The sequence below is a fragment of the Telopea speciosissima genome, chromosome 6 (assembly GCF_018873765.1).
Source record: "Telopea speciosissima isolate NSW1024214 ecotype Mountain lineage chromosome 6, Tspe_v1, whole genome shotgun sequence".
Classification (NCBI taxonomy): Eukaryota; Viridiplantae; Streptophyta; class Magnoliopsida; order Proteales; family Proteaceae; genus Telopea; species Telopea speciosissima.
This window is the reverse complement of record NC_057921.1, coordinates 59,211,504-59,236,093: the sequence shown is the minus strand read 5'-3', so window position 1 is coordinate 59,236,093 and position 24,590 is coordinate 59,211,504. Positions and strand designations below refer to the sequence as shown.

Genomic DNA, 24,590 nt, shown 5'->3' with positions numbered 1-24,590 from the left:
CCCCTTCCTTCGCTCCTTTTGGTATCGTTTTGTGTATTGTTCATAAGCAGCTAAGAGAAATGGGAGTGTTTGAATGACACTTCTATATGCGTATGCATGTGTATGTAGAACTTGATACTTTCTTTTAAGTAACTAGGTTTTCTTCACTTACAGTGAATGATATGGTGAGAGGGCACCAGGAGAGAATTTTGGGAACATACTAAAACCTTATAGGGGTTTGTGAACCCTAGGATGGTGGGTGAACCATCGTCCTCTATGGGTGGAGGAAAACTCTCCTTTAAGATAGGGATATAGAATTATTATAAAAATAAATTGAAATTACCCATATGGGCAAGAGAGAGAGAGAGAGTCCACTGGCAAAGGGTGTGCTCAATGCTCCCCCAGTCCCACTCCCCCCCCCCCCCCCACCACAAAGGAGACCGGATTGTGTCCTTGTACAAGAACCATCCAAGGCCCTTCAAGGCCACTCACATAGAATCCACTCCGCCTGTCAATGTGTACTTCTCTCTTAAATATGTTAGCTCCTTTTCTCTCTCATTAAATATACCATTTGCACCCCTTTATTGGCTTAGTATATATGTAAGGTGCTAATATAAGAAGGTAGCGTGTAGATCCATCTCCCATAATTTCTTTGGGTACCCATTTGCTTTGTATACCATTAGGGGCGGCTGGCTTCCATCCTTTTCTCCAACTAACCTTTATGTTTTAAAATGGGGCTGATGTTCTCTGTGCCGCAGCGTAGCCTGCGCTCATACATGCCTGCCAGTTAGGGGGGCGGGATGGTCATTTTGCCCACCCCATATGTCTGGGCGCTGCCTGCGTCCCCGGCACAGAAAACATTCTCCCTTTCCCGTCAAAATAATACAGGAAAAGGAAAGAAGAAATTGATGCTAGGTTTGCAAATAGTCTGAATATATCCACTCCCTTCTAAGTAGTTCCCTCAACCAATGCTTTTCCTCTTCCCCTCTTCTCCTCTTACCCCCCACCCCCACCCCCAAAAAAAAGTAAAGAAAAAAGAAGAGAGGGAGGGGGAGGGGGAGGAAGATGGTTACAGTAAGTTGAATAACAACTTGCAGAATATATAAAACTTGGTTTCATAAATTAAATATGTTTACCAATTTACATAGAAATTCATCACACTTGCACACTATACACAAAATAGAAAGAAACATTTATCAGATCTCCACCAAAAGCAAACAACAAATGAAATAGCAAACAATCGCAAGAAGGACCATTTACAGAAAGTGAGTAAGTTCAATTTCTTTGCTATTTATCAAGCATAGAATTTCAAGCTCCAAAGCATCCAATGAGTTTCTTGGGAGTATTCCCAGTTGCTCGATACTTTGCAGCTATCTCCTCTGCTTTGAGAAGATCTTCTCCACGCTTGGCTTGAATCATTGCTCGCTTTTCATCTGCTTCCTTGTGGATTTGAGCCACCTGGTTTTTCATTTTCTCCACATACTCTGCCTTCTTCTTTTCCAGTTGTTCCTGCATGCATGAAGGGTTTTTGTCAACGCAACAGTTTTATTTAGTTCGAGTAGATCCCTCCCTCACCCCTAAATAAATAAAAAAACCAAAGATGTTTATAAACTAGATAAGTGGAGGACTGTTTACCTCGATCTTTTTCAGCTTGGCTTCTATAGCTGCTTTCTTGGTATTCTCCCATGATCCAACGGCAGAAAGCTTTTTATGGGCCCTGTTCAATAGTCGAAGTAGCTAAGTTGCAAATCTAACAGGATTTTAGGTTGCCAAAGAGTGGAGACATATCAATTGTAATAGAATTCAAAAAGTCTACTTAAATCCCTAAATTAATTCTCTTGATTTCCATGACCATCTCAATTAAATTAGTAGATGGGAAACACTGCAGCTTATTAAGTAAGATTAACATGTTTTTGGCTGGCCAAGTCAGATGGTTAAAACTGACAATACTGAAAATTTTGATGATACCACTAGTGGCTTCAGTGTCAGCTGAAAAGAATGATGAAGTGCTGCAAAACCAATTTGTGGTGGTTGTTCACTTGAAGACTACTGGAACAGATTTATATAACATAGAAGGTTCTTGTTAGAACTTATAAGATGCCAGAAGAGCATAAATGTTTCCCCGTGTATTAACGAGGCAAAACTCAGTTTCAGCAGCCAAAGTGAACTTGACTAACAAGGGAATCATCAACTATCTTTACTTGCTATCCATGTGCAATAAGAAATATGTGACAACTTCTAAGAGAAAAAATTCAAATTCCTCTTACTTGTTCTCTGCCTTTGTCTTTTCACTTTCTTCCCATGCTTTTACCAAAGCCAATTTCTTCTCTGATTCGACCCGTGCAAGAGCAGCATCTGAAAAACAAACAAAAGGAACAAGGTGGTCACTGTCTTGATTAAAAATCTATTCATTGCAGGCAGTAGAACTAATTCAACAATTACCTCTGTCATTGGAGCCCCCAGTACTTTTCTCTTCTGTAGATTCTGGAACCTCTGTAACAGGAATTTCAAATGATTAGACAATAATGATGCAATCGTCAGCTTTTACTGATTCACCTCATGAGCTTTCAGAGGCAGATAGATGAAAATTATGCGAAACATTGAAAGGGAAACTCCGTTTGCATTTGATGCACAATCGGGACATATGAGAGTTCGATCATTTATGTATGATTCCTCGTCCACTCAACTTTCTAATACAAGGGGTTTCGAAGAGAAAAATCCTTTCTTGGGCCCTAAGCTGACCTGTTAGCCTCCCTAGTTGTTGCTCTCCTTTTTTTTTTTTTTTGGTGGCAGGGGTGGGGTTTAAGGGGAAGTGGATGAGGGATATGGTTTGAATATTTGGTACGATTGGTTGTGCTAGAAAATTCTCATTCTTTTCACCTTAGAATTAATATTTGAAATCTAACGTTTGTTCATAAGGATCAGCTTCCAAAATTTGAGTGATTCAGACTACATCCTTTCCAGCAATCAATAAGCTCCCATTTCAAGTATCAGAATTAACCAACTGTCTAAACAAGTTTTATACTAAACTATTATTAAATGTAAGTCAATTAAATGAAATCGATTAACCTATAAATCTTAGTTTCTTAATAATATTGATAAGAAATTCAAGTTTAAAATAGAAAGAAGATCCAACTTCTCCTTTTCCATGTGCATGAACACCCATGTCATGCCTCTGCCTCACCCAGTTACCCTCATCTGGGTTAATTACAAAGAACATAGAAGCAAAAGAAAGAAACAGAGTAAGGAAAATTAACTTCTAAGAGTATTACTACCATCATTTACACAGCATATCAATCTAAACTAAAGGCTCCTTTTTTTAATTCATAAATTTTTTTTTAGAACAGCTCCGACTTAGTTATGTGACAATTAAATAAATAATAAAATAACACCCTGGAATTCGCAAAAGACAACAAAGATATCAGAGAATCTTTTTTGGTTCTTTTTCTGCTTATCTAGCTACAGGAAAAGAAAGATGAATTATAAAGTGGAAAGTTAACTAAACAGGGAAAATTGCTGATCTAAGAGATAACTGAATAAAATGGTAGAGACCAAAACCTATCACTGTAACCAATAATTCACAAAATTCCGCCCCCCCCCCCCCCCTTCTTCTCTACTCACACATAATTCAGTTTAATTTCGTTTAACTTCACTTAAAACATACAACATCAGTTCAAGCAAACGAGCAAGTAATTACTAAAAGAAAGAAACCTCAAAGCTTGCTCCATGTGAAAAGATCTTGACGCATGATCCAGACTAATAACGGAGAAAAATAAGAAAAAGATGAAATCGTGCTATTTGAAAACAATATCTGAAAAAAAAATAGGGACTAGAAGATTTTCCCCAGATTGAATAGCTAGCTACAGTTAACAGAGTAAGTAAGTAAACTACTGAAATCGAAAGCATATTCAAGTTTTCTGTCCAGCAATCATCGAACAGAGCAAGTAAAAGCTTACTTTCAACAATTGCAAGAGCTTTGGAGTCATCAACCTTCTCTTTTTCTTCTGGAGGTGGTGGAGGAATCACTGTTTTCTCCTCTGCGACATCTTTCGAAGTTTCTTCGACAGGCGGTGGTGTCGTAGGTAGTGAAGGATCTGAAGGTGCTTCTACGGTCTCTTCCTTCTTCGTCTCCACTTCTCCCATTTCTTATCTTTCAACTAAATTCTGGAACTCGAATTCCTCCAAGTTAAGCCGAACTCCCACCTGTGTTGTCTGAAGTGTTACAAGCCAAAACAAACCACTTCTCTCTTCTCTATCTGACAGAAAGCAATCTCCAAGAGGAATCTGAAGCAAAAAATTGCTTTATGGAAGTAGGCACAGAGCAAGGACTGAGGAGAGGATCCAAATCGCAATTTATCCGAGAACTCTAGGAATCAAAGTACCAAAATATCCCTTATCTTTAACAAAATAAAGGTCAAGTGGATTGATGGTACTTTTGTGCATTTTATTTTCTATGAAGGTTAGATTGGTAATGTTGTGTGATATATTTTCTTTTCTGATGGGAACTGACATGGCATCATATGATTAGCTGGCTACTGATAATACAATTTCTCATCGGCGATTAATACGGTACGATTTATTTATTATTGGGGAGTGGGGACTGGAAAACAGGTAAACCGGTATCAAATATAAATGCTTAGAGAACACGCCAGAATGAAGATCAGGCTGGTCCATGTGATTGTGGGTCCCATACCTTATTTGATTGATTTCGTATCATTTGGTATGCGTTGTGATAGTATAGCATTAGCACTGTTCCTTAGCTGTAACCTATAAGATATGTGATTGTTGTTTATTAGCTTAACCAACTAACAACTGTCATATTGTTTTGTTTTGTTTTGTTTTATATCTGTAACGGTTACATTTGGTGGGTAACGGTTTCACCGGGGGCGGGGAAAAAACAAAAGTGAATTTGTTGCTTTTTATCCTTTCATTTTTTAAGATGAGAGTTTTTTTTTTTTGGAATTGGAGGACTGTAATACAGGGAGAAGAGGGGGAGGGGGGAGGATGGGGATAGCCCCCAAGGTGGTTTGAACTCTTGATCTCTTATTTGAGGAGTTGGTCTTTTGCCAACTGAGGTGACCCATTGGGATTAGATGAGAGTTTTTTATCCTTTTTTTCCTCGTAATGCACTATGTTTACCAAAAAAAAAAGAGGAAAGATGCTCAAATGCGATTGATATTTTGATATTTTGCGGGTCTGCCTTAAAAAATGGTTAAATACGCATATCTTTAAAATAGACCCAATATTCCTCATGCCACTCCTAAGGTTTTGATAATTTCACATGCACCCCTTGAAAATTGCACTTTCTCCCTTTAAAATTTAAAATATTTTGTTTTGATATCCAAACATAACATAATTTCTTTTATTTTCTTCTTCCTTGACTTGTTTTTAGAGTTAAGGTCCTTTCCATGTACGTGTAGGTGTGAACGCACGTCTGATAAGCAATTACATATCTTATTGTTGTCATTATTACAAGGGAAAGAAAGGGTATTTATGAAAACAAAAGAGACAAGTGGTTGCCTCTTAGATGTACGTTTGCCTACACATACTCATTCTTTGTTTCTACTCATTCCCAGTGTCAAAAATCAAATCGACCTTATTAAGTCGGGCATGATATATGCGAAAAAATAAAAATATTGAAACGAAACCACCAAAATAATTGAGACCCCTAAGTTCTAATGATTTCATTTGATAAAAAAGCAAACCAAAAAAAAGAGAGATGTCGACAACCTCTGCCAAGCTGTTCCTATGGTCCTTTAATCTTTCTTCGTTCAACGGCTTACTTCTCCATTAGTAATAGCAAAAGCAAATTCTTTTGTTAAAATAGATTGTTTTTTAGAGTAAAGTAGAATCAAAATAAAGATTATAGATGTAGTTCTAACTACATGTATGCAATAATTTGCTTTTTTATTGAAAGAGCAAAGAGAAGAGAGAGAGTACACAACCTTGTCATTTGGTGGCAATTAATAGATGTATATTGTCGTACATTGGTGATTTCTTAGCAACCTTGTGTGTCTATAGGGTTACGCTAAACAAAGAAAGTATAAGAGTATACCATAATTATATGAAATGGTTAAAAAAATGATTTTTTTAATTAATACTTTTTAAGGTGTCAAATAATTTGTAACCTTTTTTTTTTTTTTGTCTTCTTTATTTGCCACACTTCTTCCATTTGAATAAGATTATGTCAATAATCATATGTTAACTCGAAAAAAGCGTAAGACGATTACAACTACAATGTCATAATAGTTAGTGCATTTCAAATTAATTTGAAAATTAATTTTTTACCCCTAATTTAGAACTTTTGGTTATAAGATAAATGACCATCAAAAGAAGTTTAAATGTTCTAAATACAGTAAATTTAGGTATGAAAAAAAAGGTACAGGTACGTCTTTAAAAAATATGGCGCAAAAAAAACGCATACGATCCTAATATGGTATGCATTTAATGTGTTTGATATGGTTCCTTTGTAAAAGTTTGGGAGCAAGAGTACAAGTATACATTCACCATATAATATGCATGTACATCTTCATAAACAAAATAATAGCATGTAGAATATATATATATATATGGTAAGATAGCATGTAGAATATGACTTTTTATTTTATTTTATTTTTTTTAGCCCGAACATTCTTTGGGACCTAGGCCAGCCCATAAGCTTTTATTGAGAGAAACTCAAATAATAGATGAATACAAGGGGGGGACAAACCCGCCTTACCCCAGCCAAAGAACAAAATAATTACTCCACCGCTCAAAGAGAAAAATCTCGCACCCAGAACCCAAAAAAAAAAAAAAAAAAAAACTACAACTTACTTCCTTAGCACTGGGAGGCCCATTGCATCTTCTTGAATGATTCGCCGTAGACCCCGTGAAAACTGAGAATCTCCATAAAAAACCAAATCTAACGTTGATTCACAGGCCATGTTGGCCAAAACGTCTGCCGCTCTATTTCCTTCATGGTAAATAAAAGAAATCATCGGCCTTAGAGAGTCGATCAATCCCAAAACCACACTTCCTTTTCGATGTGCAAAGCACTGTAGCTCCAGAATCTAATTTGACATGAAAATAGCTAAACCATCTCTTAAGGTTCGAAGTTCAGCCATTGAATTTGTACAATGACCATAGTAATTAGAAAACGCCGCAATAACCTCACACTCCTTATTTCTAATAATTCCTCCATCCCCCCAACACCAGGATTGTCTTTACAAGCACCATCCACATTGAACATAACTGAATAAAATGGAGGACACCAACAACTTGGCGCAGACAACTTATGCACTAGAGGGGGGGGGGTGAGATATATAAAAAACTTCAAGAATAAGAGATTCAATGGGTGAAAGAGCCTTCTTAAAAGTGGAAAAGTAAGGGATCTCTTTAACCCAATTTTTGACAACCTCAATTATACGGTTGGCTGTGCAAGCCTTTTCCCCATATCTGCAATTGTTCTTTTCCTTCCATAATTCCCAAACAATGAAAGATGGGAGCAATCCAATAATCGTGCCACAAAAACTTTTATCTTTTGCGATGTAGAATATGACTTTATCAAAAAGAACAATTGAAATAACATAATATAATAATTGAATAATTAATTCCTTATGACTTCTCATATGACTATCATAAAATACATCAATGTATCCATTTAATATCATCTCATCAAACATAAAAAGTGATGTATCATATATTATAGAATCATGAAAATCCCACAATTAAGTCATTAAAAAAGAATGGCATATAACATCTGTCGATCATACAATCCATGAAATCCATAAAATATAATTCAAAAATCCTAAAAAAAATAGACAACAATTAATCACATCCAGTGATGCTTATGTCCATGAACCAAATGTGAAAGGAGTGTTCTCGATATTATACAATTGATTTAGAGCACCACTATAAGCTAGAGTGTTAATATTATCAAAGTTAATTGCGGATCCAATCTCAAGTTCTCTCATAAGCCATCCCACTTCATCTTCAATTCTAACACCCTCCCCATCTTCAATGCTAAGCGCATATCATCTTAATAATATTGGAATCTCTATAATGGTCATAAGATGAGATCGAGTATTAATTTGCATAAGCATTTGTCTGCTTCCATAATAATTTGGGAGAGCAGCCCAAATGATTCATCTTAAAAGACCATTGATATAAGGTAAATACTTACTATATGTATATAAGTACTCTACACCGGCCACTTATTTGGTGTTTCTCGATTCTCAAATATGCCATGACAAAAAGCATTACAACTAGCCTAGCTTTCTCCGTGTCATTAGGAACTGGCATGCATGCATGTATATATATATATATATATATATAATAGACCCACCACACTTGCTACAAGTCGATCTTATGACCACCCATACATGAAAGCACAATTCCATACATTGTATAATTAGAAGATGAGTACGTCCATCATCCAGAGTAGAGAGTACAGAGTGTACAGATAGATATAACTGGTGTGGTTGTGTCGTAGGAATGGTGGATTGGTCTAAAATTCGATAGTTTTGTTTTTTGGAAGTGGGGGCCTGGTCTAAAGTTGGAAGGGCCAAACTTTATAATAAAGTAGTTTATGGCGTCAAGGTCATTAAAACCCAGTGGACCCCTTGTTCGAAGCTTTAGCCTTTTTCCCTCGGCCCCACTTCGGTCTAAAGTTTCAATGACCATCTCTCTCTCTCTCTCTCTCTCTCTTTTTTTTTGTATGAACATCCAACGCAACTCAACCAAAGCACAAGAAAACCGTGTTGTTGCCATTAATGACTTATGCTTCAAGCGTGAGGGAATGGAAGCAGCCACCTATGATGTTGGATAGAGAACGCTACCTGGTGCATGCAGTACGTTGTATCCAGGCACAGGGGTAGCATATCACACACGTATCATACATACATGTTAGGGTTAGTTTTAGCATTGCAATGTTCTAATTTGTTACCTACAAGGCACGCGGTTCTGCAATTAACCAAATTCTTCTCCTTTCCTTTAGGCCCCATCTCTAATGGCACTCACACACACAAGTTTTCTCTCTCAATTTTTTTGGAGTGTTAGTAAGAAGAATTAAGAACCTCTTAAATGAAGCAACAGTACCATACACATGGAGATCCATCTTCCTTGAAGTGCACAAGTTCCTAAACAGGGTTTAAGAACATGGACTCGAATCGATCTATAAATCAGTGTAGTTTCCATTTAAGGATCAATTCAATTGAGATAAGCTGGAATTGGGATTAATTTTGGTCAATCGGATTCGATTTTTAAATCTTTAAATGTAAAAATCTAAAACTCGGCTAATGCGAAAGGAGATTTGATCATGGTTTTAGTGCATGGTATTAGATATGGTGTCAACATAGATCGTCCGTACCAAACAAGTTTACCCCTGATTTTTTTTAAATAATATATATTTTTTTCTTTTACTATTTTACCACTTATCTGCACTGTCCCACTAATACGGTATTGATCACCTTCAAAATCTTGTAATATCGGTCATATCGGGTGATACAATGCTGATACCTCCTTGATTGCTGAGTAAGGATTCATAACACAGAATCTGATCGAATCAGCCCGTGCTGAAGTGCTGATTGGATTGAAATCATTCAGAAAAAAAAACAAAACTTAGAATCGACCCTCGGATATTTAAGGATTAAACAAATATACTTGTGATTTTTGTAAGGATGTTGTTGTCTTGCTTCAGGAGATATTTATTGGGGCAGAGGGAGGGAAGAAATAGGTGAATGGAGTCACTCAATGGACACCAAATTATTGGTTTTATGGATAAAACATTTTCAGAGATGATAGACACCCAAAGCACCTCATCTCAATCTATGAAGTATGAATATCGTCCACATCCTCCACAGATTCAACAATAATAATATTATATTCCAATCTCAATTTTGAATGGGTAGGGTGGGTAGGTTGGGGGAGGGATTCATCCAGTTGAGGGGCCATGGATGTAGGAAATGTTGTGGATGATATACATACACACCCACCAATATTGTTAGTACTTGCTGTACAAAAGGTATACCGTTGGATTGGAATTTTGTGTGTTTAAATTTAGCTTTTATAACAGATACAGACACTGATGTGGAGCTCTGGTAGTCCATGATCGAAAATGGACGGTTGGAGATCTAATAGCAAATCTAATTCGTGGTTTTAATATACAGCAACACCGCCGAGTTTTTCAGACACTGATGTGGTGATCGGCATTGTAGATCTGCCGACAATATGTCGGGCATTGTGGAGTATTGTTTTGATGACACCTCGCAACTGACACGTGGTGGTTCGGTGGTTGATGTTGTTTGTTGATTTGTCCACTACTCCAATGCCACGTGTCATCCCAAGTTTTCTTTATCAAGATTAATTTCTTGTTTTGGTCAGAGATATTGTTGTTTTTTGGATCAAGAATTAGGATTTTTTTTATTTTTTATTTTTTTGGAATAAGAAGGTCAGGGATGAGGATGGCTATATAGATAGATACATAAGGTGAGAGGGATGTAAATTGAAAAATTCGAATTGCATTTAAATATATAAGCTAACTAACTAAATTATCGTGATGGTTCTTGAAGATTCAACATGTTTTAGAGAATGAGGAAAAGATCTAGAACAAGTGAGAAATATGGATTGAGATTGAATCTTATCCATCTGGGAAGGAAGGTTCGGGTTATTCAAGTCAAGGGTGTAAATGAATAGTCAAAAATATGGATTCAAGTCACAACTGTATCTATTTAGGGGTATCTGTATGACTGTATCCAATCAGATAGGGATATCTGAATCCAATCACATCTTATCCATATTCCATCCCTCTACTTTTTCAGATAGTGATAGGTTCAATAAATAACATTTATGATTTATTTTTTTTTTTTTTTTTTTGTGTGATATATTATGCTTATAAAGCATAGAATAGTTGAGGGCCTAAGGCTGGGCATAAGTAGGTACGTAACAAATTCGTCATTGCATGGTATACCCTATAAGTAGTATTATCATAGGGGGATGATTTATTACAAGGGAAGTGTAAGAAAGATCCTGTATGCTACACCAATGAGGGGTTGAAAAATGACATAATCCATATGTGGTTCAAATGATCAGAATAACAGAATGACAGAGTGAGTCCACTGCTAAGAGAAGTGTATAAAAGAATCTATACAACAACTCAATTGAAATAAAAATTGTGAAATAGTTCCCATCTATTTCATATTTTCTATTTAATTTTATTTCAATCATCTAAAATTAAATGTAAAAATCATACCCGGACATGGAAATAGAAATTCAATCCAAGAGAGCCTAAAGGAGGAAACGAGTAAGGAGAGAGAACATTTTCTCGTGGGTGGGGTTGGGGATTTAATTTTACTTTTGCAAATCCAACGTAATTTCGACACTGCTGCCAACTTTGAAGGAACACAACCTACTAAATTTTTATGTGATTGGACGTATAAATCATTTGGACTAGTTAGTCATTGGCTGTCATTATTTCGATTAGGTGTGCGGTTTTTTTAAATATTTTTGGCATGATTTATTAGTTATATAATTCTGGATTGAGTTCCCTTCACTATGGGCATTGATCGGGTCGGATGGTCAAAGACGAAGGTGATTTAACCTCCTAAATAGGAGATGGGAGTGTGTATTAATGACCCAACCAAGAGTTCAATAACATACTCATTCGATATCACTGCATGGTTTGGGGAAGGTCATAATGTAAGCAGTCTTACCTTCGTTTTATGGAGAAGCTGTTTCTAAAGGTTCAAATTCGTGACCACTTGGTCCCAACAGAGCAATCTTACCATTGTACCAAAGTCCACCCTCAAATTCCTTATTCCCAACTTACTTAAATCCAATAATTTTTGCTAATATATACCCTAAGTTATATTAACCTACGGGTATCAATTATGGCCTGGCCCGACAGACCCAATCGAGCATGCTTAGCTAAAGCCCGACGTGTTTAGTAACCAGACGGTCCCAGTGTGGGGTCCTTGCCCATCGGGTGTCCGATCGGACCGACCAATTTCAGGCCCGATGTAACTCACCAGTTACAGCACAACCTAGCCTAACCCTTTACCTTGTAAACTTCCTCTCCCCTCTCCTGATTTCCCTTGTGTGGCTCTGTCTAATCTTGTTTTCTATCAGATTTTGTGTTTCAATTTCAGAATATATGGATTAATTACAATATTCTAATCGGCTAATCTTACTAGGACTGTTTGATTTTGATAGATTGGTGATGTTTCTTTCAATTCTATTCATAGGATTATTCAATTGAAAATCTTCCCTTTCATAATATGTCTTCAATTTCAAATTCTGTTGGGTACTCGATAGAATATACTTCGAGTAGGATTTCTTTTATGGGTTTCATTGTTGAATTCGATTTCTTGTCAATATTGGTCTAATTTGTTTGAAATTGATACCACAACGTCAGTATTTTTTTATTTTATTTTTTTGAAATTATAATTCTGCTGCACCATTTAAATTTAAACAGGTCCATAACTCGATTCTACACTATTTAAGACCTGATTATATTATCAAATGTAATAAACGGGTGATCACAGAGCAAGCTTTAAGCACCATGAGACCCGAATAGACCCGACCGATAGACACCCCTCAACGTAGCAAAGTGTGTGAGAGAGAGAGAGAGCCCACGGTTGAAAAAAAAAACACCCACAGTTTGGCGTCGGCAGAGAAAGAGTACAAGGGGGCAAAAGGCACCGACTCGCCCCCAGTATTAGAAATTTGGAAGGAACCAACGAAGAAAGTGTTTGTAAGTGGTAGGGTTCATTATTTGACATTGGGTGCGTCGATTATGGTGACTTATTACAAGGATCAATTAAACAACTAATAAATCTTAATATTCACTGCCCTAACAACACTCTTGTCAGTTTTAGTTAATTATTTTAGTAATAGTAGTTTAGCAGTTCAAGATGCAGTGCTAAAGCTAAACTTATTTATGTGTGGGCATCATCAATTTATGGTGTAAAGTTTATGTTTCCAGTTTTTATCACTGAAATGCTTCGGCGGGTTCCCGTGTTTGCTTCTTTGTTTCATTCAGCGGAAACGCACTCTATTCCCACACCCACATGCTGATGCACATGTCAAGCTCCAATCGCATATATTTACGTGTATGCTTCGTGTACGATTAAGTGCTGATATGTTTTTTTTTTTTTTCTTTCCATAAATATTCTTCCATGTACTTGACAGCAGAAGGGACACATGTTATCATCTAAGTATATATATAAAAGTACAGACACGGGTAGATGGTCTGCACTTAAAAACCATCACCAAAACACCACCATCTTCATGGCCGGTTCTGTAATGGATCATTTATCTGGTATAGTTGTTCGGTTCTTCTCATAGGGGGTAAAAATAAAGACCTAACCCTCAGCTCGAACATATTGCCCGAGTGTGGTTAAGTTATCATTTCTAACCCCTATGAGAGGAACCGGACAACTGGACGAGGCAGGGAACCTGACAAAAAAAAAATTCATTCTGTAATACATCAATTCTTCCCTCACTTCTCCATAGCACAAGGAGAATTGAGAAACCATTGTGTGCTCAAAGCCTCAAACTCACTCAAAGCCATGCTAGCACAAAACCACAACCACTCTCCCCTAGGGGTGTCAATTGGTTAGGGTCTGAGTTATCGGTTTGGATTTTTAACGGTTCTGGTACTAAGTGATCAGGACTAGAATCAGCCCAGTAAGCTAATCGGTTCCAAACCTAAGATCCAAGATCATTAACTATTGGGTGGGTTGATTACGATTCCTAAACAGTTCCAAGCAGTCCAAGACCACTAACTAGGGGTGTCAATTGGTTAGGGTGTGGGTTATCTGTCTAGTTTCTTAGCGGTTCCGGTCCTAAGGGATCAGGACTAGAATCAGCCCAATAAGCTAATCGATTCCAAAACTAAGATCCAAGACCATTAACTATTAGGTGGGCTGGTTACGATTCCTAAACAGTTCCAAGCATTCCAAAATAAAATAAAAAAAATCTCTAAAACATGTTACATATATTCAATTATATTATAACAAAATAATAATTTCATTCACATGAGATATGCAACCCAATATCATTTTTTTTCTTCCTCAAAACACGGAACTAGTCCATATTACTTCTTGTTTTGTATTCAATTAATAAGTAGGAACTAACTTATTTTAAGGTATGTTATTAAATTAGCATTCTCAAATGAACCTTTAAATTAACAGCCAAACCTTTGGTAAAATAGCATGTGCAACAACTAGTAAAAGACTAAAAAGTAAAAGGTTTGACCTTTAAGTCTCGTGACTTCGAGTCTTAAAAATTATAAAATATATAGGTTTAGGATGTGAATTTATTCCGGTTCCAACAGTTTCTAATTGGTCTATTGGTTTTGGAACCGTTGGGAGACCAATAACTTAATTCGTAGATTCGAAACTGGACCAATAACTTATTAGTAGATCCAGAACCAGATCAATAAGTTATTAGGTGGGTTGATTTCGATCCAATTTTTGGTTCCAACCCAAAATTGACACCCTTATGCCCTAGGCGTGCGCCAAGATGTGCGCAGCACAACTCAATCGCTGGATGCCCCTGGACGGGCCCTAGGCACTGAGCTCCCTGGAGACGATCATAGGTTGAGAGACAAGAGTCACAGGACACAGTTTACACGATTTGAAAACAACATATTTCAAATTAAAGACGATGACATCTGAAGTATAGTAAGGCACTAAAGCCTAGACTCACTAGACCAGACTCCATAGCATTGCTTCTTGTTTATGAAAAACGTGGTACTGACGCCCCTAGAATCAAAACCCACCTTTCTTCTATACCTCTTCTCCCCCATAAATTGGTTCCTAACTCCTTGTGGTCCTCCTCCTCAATATCCCACTTTTTCTGAGTCCTTCACTTAAATCTACATCGTAAATCTCTTCTGCCTCTCTCTCTCTCTCTCTCTCTCTCTCTAAAACGCCATAGTGGTCATGGACGTGTATATTCCAGAAGAGTATGTTATTAGCCGTAGAAGAGAGAGAAAGGCCGCAGCCGATGCCCGGAGAAGATCAGAGATGATACAACTTTCTGGGTCACTAGAGAAAGAGAAGCCGAAATCCCTATCATCATCGTCGTCGTCGTCTCCTTCTTCCTCATTTAAGATTGAGGAGTTTTTGGTCACATCAGGTGGTTTGAGGAGCGAAGATATCGTTTTTTGTTGTATCTCTCCATGAAAACAAATATAACCCATTTCACATTTCACTTTAATCTGAAGAGTTATTTACACTTGCCTTAAATGTATTTTTGCTTTGGTAGATCTCCATGGTTACTGATCTGCTCTCCCGCTTATGTATTAATATGTCTAGAGGCAGGCTATCCATAAGAAAAAAAGGAAAATAATGGAGATACTACTGATAGCGAAACCCAACAATTAATACTGATAGAGATATTTGTTTACAATTTTAATGAGAGTCCATTTGCTAAAAAACACCTAAAAAAATATACAACTCATCATGATCTTATAATGCTTCAATATAATAAGATGGATTAGATAGATGAATAGCTAAATTCCTCCTCTACATGCGCTGGAGAAACAGCAGTTAACACAACGAAGGCTCCAAATAAAATAGTGACGAGTGCAGTGAAGTTGACGAGGAAGGCCTCGTTACCATACTTGGCGAGTCCTGAGCTCTCCAGGAAGGTGAGCTTCTCTAGAAAGCCCAGTATTGCTGTGGCAAGAGCCAAAATATAAACGAACAGCCCAAACAACACGTGCCATGGAAGAGATTCGGCTCTAACTCCAGCTGATCCGCCTGGGTAAAAGAACATCGCGAACCCAAATATCCACTGCAAAGCATATCATTTTCATCACTATCAGATATGGCCCAGAAACCTGGTTCTATCTAGCCTAGCCTAGCCTAACCTAGCCCAGCCCAGTTTAGACTGTCCAAACATGATTCATCATTGCTTTGAGTTTTACCTTGTCATGTCTCATAACCCTAGTGGATTTTATTGTTGTGTAATCCAAGTCCTAGTTTAATTCAGTGAATCTGAAGATTTTAGCTAGGCAGTTTTGAATTTGGGAAATCATGGTTCTCATTCTTACATATATAAATCGGCCGACATGCCTAATCTGATCCAATACCAACATTTATAACCATGATTAGGGATGTCATATATCAGTCCGAACCAATTAGACAGACCAAAAAATCAAACCGAACCAGACCAAACTCCTTATCAGCCGGCTTTGATTTTATGTTTTTTTTGACAATTTTTTATTTGGTTCAGTATTGGTCTAAACCAAATAGGATGATAACACTCATAACACTGACTGAAACTGATCATTTGGACCAAAACCGGAGAACCTAGATATTGTTTAATAATATTTTATCTTTGCATATAATAATGACAAAACCGGATTGATAAGACTGATGAAGGGTTGATAAAAAGACCGAATCGAATTGAATCGATAGCCATGGGCTTCAGTTTGGATTTTATGGACCAACCTTATTATCCGGTTTTAATCTAACCCGATATATACTTTAAAAAAACCAACCAAACCCCGACCGAACCAGCCGTTTGACTTCCTTATTCTAAATGAGAATACGCTGCCACTAGTTCCAGTTAGGAACACCGCTTACCAATCCAGCACTGAAACAGCCCAAAAGATTGCTGGATAAATAAGCCCAGCCCACCCATCGCTGCGTATATGGGCTAATAAGAAAATAGTAAAGAAGGGGGAAAGGGCGTGAAGGTGGTTGGTTACCTGAATAGCATATAGACAGATGACTCCGATCCCAATCCAGGAATGCAAGCTGTAGAGATTGGCAATGGAGCTCTCATTATGATATTTAAAAGCTGCAGAGATGCCCACAATGCCAAGGATGAGGGCGAAGGCGTGCAGAGTGAGATGGATCAGCTTCTTCACTTCCTTCGACAATGGAAGAGCTTTATAACTGATTATGGCTGCATTATTTGTACGTAGTCAAAAGTCACTATAATTAGAACACGCATAAGGAAAGTAAATCGCAGAATTAAAATGATTTTCTCACCTTCACCACCTAGGATTATGAAACCAATTAACATCAGTACTGGATGAATCTGCAGATTACAAAGAACGTATAATAGTTAAGGGATTTTCTTATCGAAACCTCTCTTAAAAGTGTTAAATAATTTATTAACTTTACTTTTTTGCTATCTTACTACAACACACTTCATCTTTCAGTGAGAAAAAAATTGTCAGTTTCATTTTAATAAATTTCATTTTTTTAGGTGATTTTTTCAAAGATTTATTCTACCACTTCATCAACTCAAATTGGTTGGAGACCGGATAGGTGAGCAAGGGACTTTTCATCCAAACCTATGGGATAGACTACCAAGAAACCTTTGCTCCTGTAGCAAAAATAAAATCGGTGAGGACATTATTGTCTTGTGCTGCAAATTTGGGTTGGGATCTCCAATGATTAGATGTCAAGAGTGCATTCCTAAATAGAGATCTTGAAGAAAAAGTCTATATGAACCCACTTCCTGGATTTTCTTGTCTCTATTGTTGGCAGTGTTTGTAAGCTGAAGAAGTCCATGTATGCTCACCTTGAGTCAATGTGACTCAGGACACAAAGAATCAAGGTTAAATTGAATTGGCTCCCATTGATTCGGAGTTGAATCGGTAGGTTCGATTGATCTTGATATTAGTTTTTAAGTTCATGATTATCCAAGGGCCATATTTATTTCAAAATTATATATTGGGAAAAAGAAAGTTGCTAGATCGTGTGGTTCCTGTGCCTAGACACAAGTGAGCATGAAATGGCTGTTCAACCCATCTAGATATATGCCCCCTGCACGAGTTGTCATTGGGCCTGTACTGGTGCAGGGCTACACGACCAAGCAACAATCTCTTGCCCATATATATTATGAGGAAGAGATCTCAATGGGAGGAGCATAGCCCTTGAGCACGTGAGGTCAATGGAAGTGCACGTGAAGGCATCAACAGAACAGGCATTTCCCCCTTTCATGGAGGTGGACATCTAAGCATGGGCACTACACTCCCTTATAGGAAACATTTCTCCATATATAAAATAGAAATTGTGTCAAGAACAATATGGAGGAGGGTTCTCCACGTCGCCGTGTAGGAAGGATAACATACACCACACCAATGGCAATGCACGGGACCACATAGGTGTTCATAATAGTCAAGCATAATAGAGAAATAAAAAAAATAAAAAAAAATCCTCAGACAATTTGGGTATCTGGGAGTGTGGCCAACGCTAGCACTCCCATGAGTCTATCTCTCTCCTCCCCATGTGAAAAGACATCTCCGCCCTCTTGTTTTAAGGAGGAGAGAGATTGACACATGGGAGTGCTGGCGTAGGCCACACTCCTACGAATAGTTATCACCTCCAATTCGTTGCCCGCTCCAATTTCCTCCAATTCCTCCCATAGGAGAGGAAGTGACCACCCTACCCCTACCCGAACACACTGCCCAAGCTGGGGTAAGGTGATCATTTCTGCTCCTATGTGAGGAATTGGAGGGAATTGGCGCAGGCAGCAAATTGGAGGTGATAAAAATTCCCTCCAGCCATGGCCGGAGCTGGATCCAGCACAGAAAAAACAAGGAGGGGGGGGTTTGGTCATTTCATAGGGGTCGTCTGCCAAACACCCTTATTTTTGCTGGGCTGGATCCTCCAGCTCACGCCACGTCTGGAGGATAGCCGAAAACCTTTTTTGGTAGGTTATCTTCCAAATTTTTTTTTTTTTTTAAAGAAGAAAAAAAGTTGTATCCTAGACAATAATTCTATTGCCGCTGTTGGAGACATCTGCTCCTCAATCTCCCATGAGCGAATACAATGCATTCCGAGAATACATACCAAACACACAGCGTAAGAAACAAGGTAAACCTGTCTATATTGGAGAAATGTGAGGAGAGAGGAAGGTTAATTGCATAATTCGTCAAGGTAGACTGGTAAATTATCAAATAAAAAGTCAAAAGGGTAAAATTTTGGGCAAATTGCTTCCAAAGTTGAAACTTGAAACAAATACGAATGGCTTCCTAATTGTTTCGCATTGACCAAAGCCGATCACTACTTCCTAACAAGGCCAGCTACAGAAATACTGGTACTGTCTGTGAAATGATGTGATTCACAATATTACTTGATGACAACTAAATAACCCCCAAAGTTTCAATCTTTAGAACGCCTCGTAATCTACTGCGATTCGCTCATCTCATAGAATTTTGGGGGAAAAAAAACCCTAAAACTTGTCGATCCCAAATGAAAAAACGCAGAAAAAAAATCGAAACCAGTAGCAAAACCAGTTCCAACATCAATCACACAACAAGGAGGTGGTGAAGAAGAAGAAAAGAGAAAAGGAAGGAGAAGGAAGGCGTACATTGAAGATGAGAGATTTGTTGGTGGCTTCCCAGGCAAGACCACCTCTGAAATGGATGCACCATACCAACACCATAATCGCCGCTCCTATGGCTAATACGTGTGATACTATCGTGAATGGCATCGCACCCATCCTGCCCGCCATCTCTCTCTATCGTATTGCTTCCTCGCTTCGCTCTCTCACTGAGTCTCCTGCAGAGAAAAGATATCTGTGAAGCTTTCTGGTTGGAACTTTCTCAGTTTATCTACCCTTTTTCTCCTTTTCTTGTCCTTATCGTTTGCTTATCAGGATTAATAGATCCCAACCGTCCATCTCCATCAAATTTTGGAATAATCACCACGTGGCGGTCGATCAGTTGAGAGACCTGAAACCGGAGGCTGCTCTGGCTTCGTGTCTCTTCCTGGTCCACTGAGAGAGAGTGTGAGAATTCTACATATCTTTGTATAAATGGTCTCTCTCATTCTGAGGGAAAAAAATTTGCTGTTACACTTTAGCAGGAACATGGGAGTCAAGGAAATTGGGTCTTAAAAGGATATTTTAGGAAATATTGAAACATACGAGGGTATTTATGGACTCAAAGAGGAAATGAATTATTCCAAAATTTCATCGCTGTCTGGGTGTTGTTAGCTAATAAAGTAAACAGGTCCTTGTCAACACCCTGTCATTGTCATTCGTCGCCACTCATCACCTTAGTTAGTGAGTTCGAGAACGGCAATTGAACGGGAACGGATACGAACGGCAATTGAACGGACTAGACTGTAATAATACTTTTCAAAAATCCGACTTCATAAAACATATATGGTAATAATACAGTACGTGTTTAACGGGTATAATATGGCATAGACGGCAATAATACTTTTTAAAAAAAGGACATATATTCATTATATAACATGCATTCACCACCTAATAAACAAAATAATATCATGACTTTATGAATTAAAATAAACACAATAATATAATATGCTATATAACATCTCTTAGATTATCATTTAACATACCAAAATATCAATAATCTATAAGAAATGAATGTAGATTGTTTAAAAATGAAATGAGCAAGTTGATTACCTTATCATTAAATCATTCTTCCAACATTACATTTCTTTCTATCTACAATGAGATAATCATATATTTTTAACCAGATGTGTTCTTGTGAAGGGAGATGAATTCTCACTAATTAACCAACACAAGACAAGAGAGAGAGTTCCAGATATGGATCTCCACTGTACACATTAGCTACAAGAGACAAAAAAATAAGAATAAAATAGAATAGAGATTGAGTCGTTCTCGCCATTATCACACCAGATTCATTTGCTTCACTACCACCATCAAAGTTCAAAAACCAGAGAAACAAGAGGAGAGTACAAGACTTAAGTGCCGCTTTGTTGAACGGAGATGGGGAGGATGATTGGAGATGGAGGGTGGCTACTGTTGCCTGCTACGGTTGGATGTTCAACGCAAATCGAAAGGGACGAAAGGGAAAGTGAAATCGTTTCCCTAAATTCTAATCTTTTGGATTTTTTTTTTTTTTAAATACGTATAATACTCGATCGATTAAAAAACGTGTTTTTTAATAAAAATACAAAAAAATATGGGGACAGAAATATTATATGTTCAAAAATTCGGATACGTATATAATACATGTATTTACTAACTAAGCTCATCACTCGGTAGTTCACGCTTCTCACGGTCTCACCAGAGAACCCGATGAAATATGGATCTGGTCCCGCCTAGGATTGTTGTAACATTTTCAAACACCTTTGGATTAGAATCTTTTTATTGAAGGGTTAGCAGGAAAGATTCTAATCGTTCACCTGATTATAATCCAAAGGAGTGATTATAACTCCCTAGGATATCGGTATCTTCCTGAGCTTAAGTCACTCGTGACGTATCTTACCACAAAAAAAAAAAAAAAAAGAAGTCACTCGTGACGTAGCCAAGGAAGATTGCCACCAGTCATGTTCATCATGAATTCTTGTTAGAGGATATTTATGTATAAAAGACATGGGAATGGGATCGAGTTGAGTTGAGTTGAGTTGAGTTGAGACTGAGTTGAGTCTGAGCTGAGGGACGGATAGAGAGATTTGGTCATTCTAAGTCTAGGGTTCAAGGATTGGCATCAGAATCAGCTGAGGCCGATCTCGCCTCAGGCTAGTCTGGCTTGTCCTATCTTTGTACAAAAATACCTTAAATGAATATTAAAACACCGATTCCATGACTAATCGAATCCAGGTTGAAATCAGTCGGGACCGATCTTATCTAGATTGAAATTAACCAGAACAATCTGAATTCCATGTTTTTTTAATTCCTATTGTGACTTCCGATCCTACGGCCTCTATGCTTCAACATCAATGCATTAATTTAAAAAAATGGAATACAAGACATCATACTACCAACAACCCCCTAAACATATAGAACAAAGAGGAATGTCAAATGAGTTGCCGAGTTGCCATGTAGGTACAAATTAACCACCTAACCAAGTTTTGGATACATTAATCATCCACCAAACTAAGGCCATAAGCAATATTTGAGAAAATAATTATAATAACTTAATCGTTGGTAAGAAAAACTGCCTTAATTCGAATGATCAAATGTGAGATGGGTATAGAAAAGGCGTTGCTTTAACTTGTGGGGAGGTTGGAAAACGTGAGCACCGCCAACCTCCTCCACCTGCACCATCTAGTTTGTTCTACGGGACATTCAAAACCCAATTTTTTGTAAAACGACTTTCAAGATATTTATAAGGGAAAGAGAATTCTATCTGGGAGTGTGGTTACGCCAACACTCTCATGATTCTATCTCTCTCCTCCCCATATGAAAAGGATAGTTCTGGCATCTTTTTTAGGACGGGAGTGCTGGTGTAGGCCACACTCCTAGACAGAAAATTGCTTCCCTTATAATTATATGATTTTCGATTTTCAGGATGAATCGATCATTTCGCATGTCCTTGTGTTTGAGCATAGGGGACACCGTAATGTAGGGCAACGTTTCTTTTCCCATAAGGTATATAAGAATTGGGGCGTTGTTCATCGTGCCGCAGTGCAGACTGCACTAAGCACATGGGGATGGGTGCAATGACCACCCTGCCTCCTTGAGTGGCAGGCAGACCCATGTGTCTGGGCACAGTCTGCGCTGCGGCACAGAGAATATTCTCCCATAAGAATTTCATATGTTTATAAGATGGCAAAGATGAGTTAGCAGCCACCCTAGTTCACCTAATTCCTTTAGTATTATAATGTCATACACACGTGCTAATCCCCAAAGTAGATTATAAGAACGTGCTACTCTCCACCACTTCTATAACCCAACGCCCTACATTTTGGACTTTACAAATATTTGAAAGATAGTTGGTTCTCGCGTAGGTGAGCAGATTGGTGTGGGAGATACGAAAAGGACAACCGCATGCCCATCCCGAGGCATGATTTTACTGTTGGCATATTCAATGTGTTCGTTACCACCTAATAACGGCACACCCTCACCAGGTGGGCTTGGGCCTAAAGTCTGGTTTTAACACAGACCTAACTGTGACATTGGGCAAATGTGATTTTTAAAAAAAATTTTTTGGACTAGTAAAAGCCCATCCCGGCCCAAATCTTAGCTCACCTAGTCTGGCCTTTTTAAGCCCACTGAGAAGTTCAGGCTGGGCTGGCATTTTTATATTTATCTCTTGGAAGGGCATAGAAAGCTCACTGAAAGACTCGTGACATTCAGATATTCCCTATTCGTATGGCAGATATAAAGCAAAAACTTTGACAAGAAATGGCTTGTAAGTTGGAGCACATGGTAGAATCTACGAAGAATTTGGGTTAGAATTCAGACCCCATTTTGGGGTTGGTCCCTTAAATGAGTCTACGACGTAATGGGAACCTAATTTTATCATTGTTCCAATTAAAAAACATACAAAGACCTCTCCAATTAAATGGGCTCCCTTTGGGCCGACCAATGCCTCACATAGCCCAAGCATAACCCAGGCTTAACTCAACCCAGCCCGATGTATCAATGTACCCAGGGAAATCTTGGTTTCTGGTACCTAGCAGCCCAAAACTCTGGACTGGGCCGAGCAAGGCTCTGGATGGCCATTTTTAATGTGTAGGCGCAGTTCAATTTTAAGCTTGCAATTTGCAGTCCATCATTCATGACTTTGCCACGGTTCGGCATCATAAAAGAATTAGCCAAACCCTTTTAAATGGATCCTAGAACTTTATTTTCGACCTTATGCTAGGGCGTTTCTCGGAAGTGATACATTGCACTAGGACCCGGGTATAGTGAATAGTGAACAAAGGTTAGCTAAGGCATCCTCTGTAAACAACACAGTACTTTTGTGTCGATTGTGGTGACAAGTGGGCAAGGATTCTTGCACCATAGATCTGTGGATAAAGAAGCTAGTCCAAAAGTGTAGGAATTAGATTAACATCTTGAAACGTATGAAATTTAAAGGGGGAAAAGTTCAGATTCGATAGGAATTTTTATTCTCTCAAGCACGGTGCACTGTGCACTGCCCAGTGCACCTTTAAAGTGCATCCGACGGTGGGTAGTACACCACACTTAACCAAGAACATGTTCTCAAGTGCAATGCACCGTCAGATGCACTTTAAATGTGCACTAGACAGCGCACCACACTTGAGAGGATGAAAATCAGAATCGATAGATATAGTTAAAAGAAGAAAATACAAGAGATTAGATAGAAGAGGGGGGGAAAAAAGAAACAAAATGACAATAGACTTTGATACATTAGGTACAAAAATAATAGAAGTGCGGTGAGAACAGTAGTAGATGAAGATTTAAAAAATGATGTTGTACATATTAAAAGAATTGATGATAGGATGATATCCATCAAACTTGTGTTAAGAAAAAAGGTAATCGATATAATTAGTATTTCCACACCTCAAATATAATTAGATGAAAATATTAAAAAACGATTTTAGGAACACATGGACAAATTAGTTCTGAAATTTAATCAAGGGGCATTTGGCAAGTTATAGTTGACAATGATAATTTCTATCTTATAATTTTGTGATATTGCCTATATTAGTATCTAATAATTCTGTTCATAATCTTGGGCTTAAGCCTGGCAGTCCAAACTCTGGATTGGGCTGAGCTAGGCTCTGGATGAACAGTTTCAATGTCTTGGCCCAGTTCAATTTTAAGCTTATAAATGATAGTCCACCATTCGTAAGTAGATATTATACACGGTTCACCCCTCGGGCCTCGATGGACCATTAAGCAAGCCTAAAGTGTAAAGTGGGCTTTGTTAATGTCAGCTCACTTGGGCATGCAATATTCCTGTCCCATTGACATGA

At 38.0% G+C, this 24,590-nt stretch overlaps 2 protein-coding genes and 1 long non-coding RNA gene across 4 annotated transcripts; 1 reads left to right on the top strand and 2 right to left on the bottom strand.

Moving 5' to 3' along the window:
- Window positions 1-1,070: 1,070 nt before the first annotated feature.
- LOC122664407 (remorin-like) lies at window positions 1,071-6,786 on the bottom strand. 2 transcript variants are annotated; one of them, XM_043860205.1, is made up of 6 exons: window positions 6,777-6,786; window positions 3,936-4,179; window positions 2,422-2,472; window positions 2,247-2,334; window positions 1,615-1,696; window positions 1,071-1,488 (listed from the first exon to the last, which is right to left on the bottom strand). In XM_043860205.1, the coding sequence occupies exons 2-6, from the start codon at window positions 4,120-4,122 to the stop codon at window positions 1,288-1,290; spliced, it is 609 nt and encodes a 202-aa protein (XP_043716140.1). In that variant the 5' UTR covers window positions 4,123-4,179; window positions 6,777-6,786; the 3' UTR covers window positions 1,071-1,287. The 2 variants fall into 2 exon arrangements, with proteins under 2 accessions (XP_043716140.1, XP_043716139.1); XM_043860204.1 differs by lacking the exon at window positions 6,777-6,786 and having other exon boundaries at window positions 3,936-4,181.
- LOC122664408 lies at window positions 2,615-24,111 on the top strand. Its single transcript, XR_006333334.1, has 3 exons — window positions 2,615-2,723; window positions 5,849-5,853; window positions 24,101-24,111. It is a non-coding gene; the product is annotated as an uncharacterized LOC122664408 (long non-coding RNA).
- Window positions 15,354-19,496, bottom strand: LOC122664406 (probable ascorbate-specific transmembrane electron transporter 1). The gene is made up of 4 exons (XM_043860203.1): window positions 19,294-19,496; window positions 16,962-17,010; window positions 16,676-16,875; window positions 15,354-15,756 (listed from the first exon to the last, which is right to left on the bottom strand). Exons 1-4 carry the CDS (start codon window positions 19,435-19,437, stop codon window positions 15,457-15,459), a joined length of 693 nt encoding a protein of 230 aa, XP_043716138.1. The 5' UTR covers window positions 19,438-19,496; the 3' UTR covers window positions 15,354-15,456.
- Window positions 24,112-24,590: the final 479 nt, after the last annotated feature.

Coding starts and splice junctions, on each gene's coding strand:
- LOC122664407 (XM_043860205.1), bottom strand. CDS start 4,122: ATGGGAGAAGTGGAGACGAAGAAGGAAGAGACCGTAGAAGCACCTTCA. Junction 2,473..3,935: donor AGCTCTTGCAATTGTTGAAA/GTAAGCTTTTAC, acceptor TTCCTGTTACAG/AGGTTCCAGAATCTACAGAA. Junction 2,335..2,421: donor TGGGGGCTCCAATGACAGAG/GTAATTGTTGAA, acceptor TTTGTTTTTCAG/ATGCTGCTCTTGCACGGGTC.
- LOC122664406 (XM_043860203.1), bottom strand. CDS start 19,437: ATGGCGGGCAGGATGGGTGCGATGCCATTCACGATAGTATCACACGTA. Junction 16,876..16,961: donor CATAATCCTAGGTGGTGAAG/GTGAGAAAATCA, acceptor CAAATAATGCAG/CCATAATCAGTTATAAAGCT. Junction 15,757..16,675: donor TCTGTCTATATGCTATTCAG/GTAACCAACCAC, acceptor TATGCTTTGCAG/TGGATATTTGGGTTCGCGAT.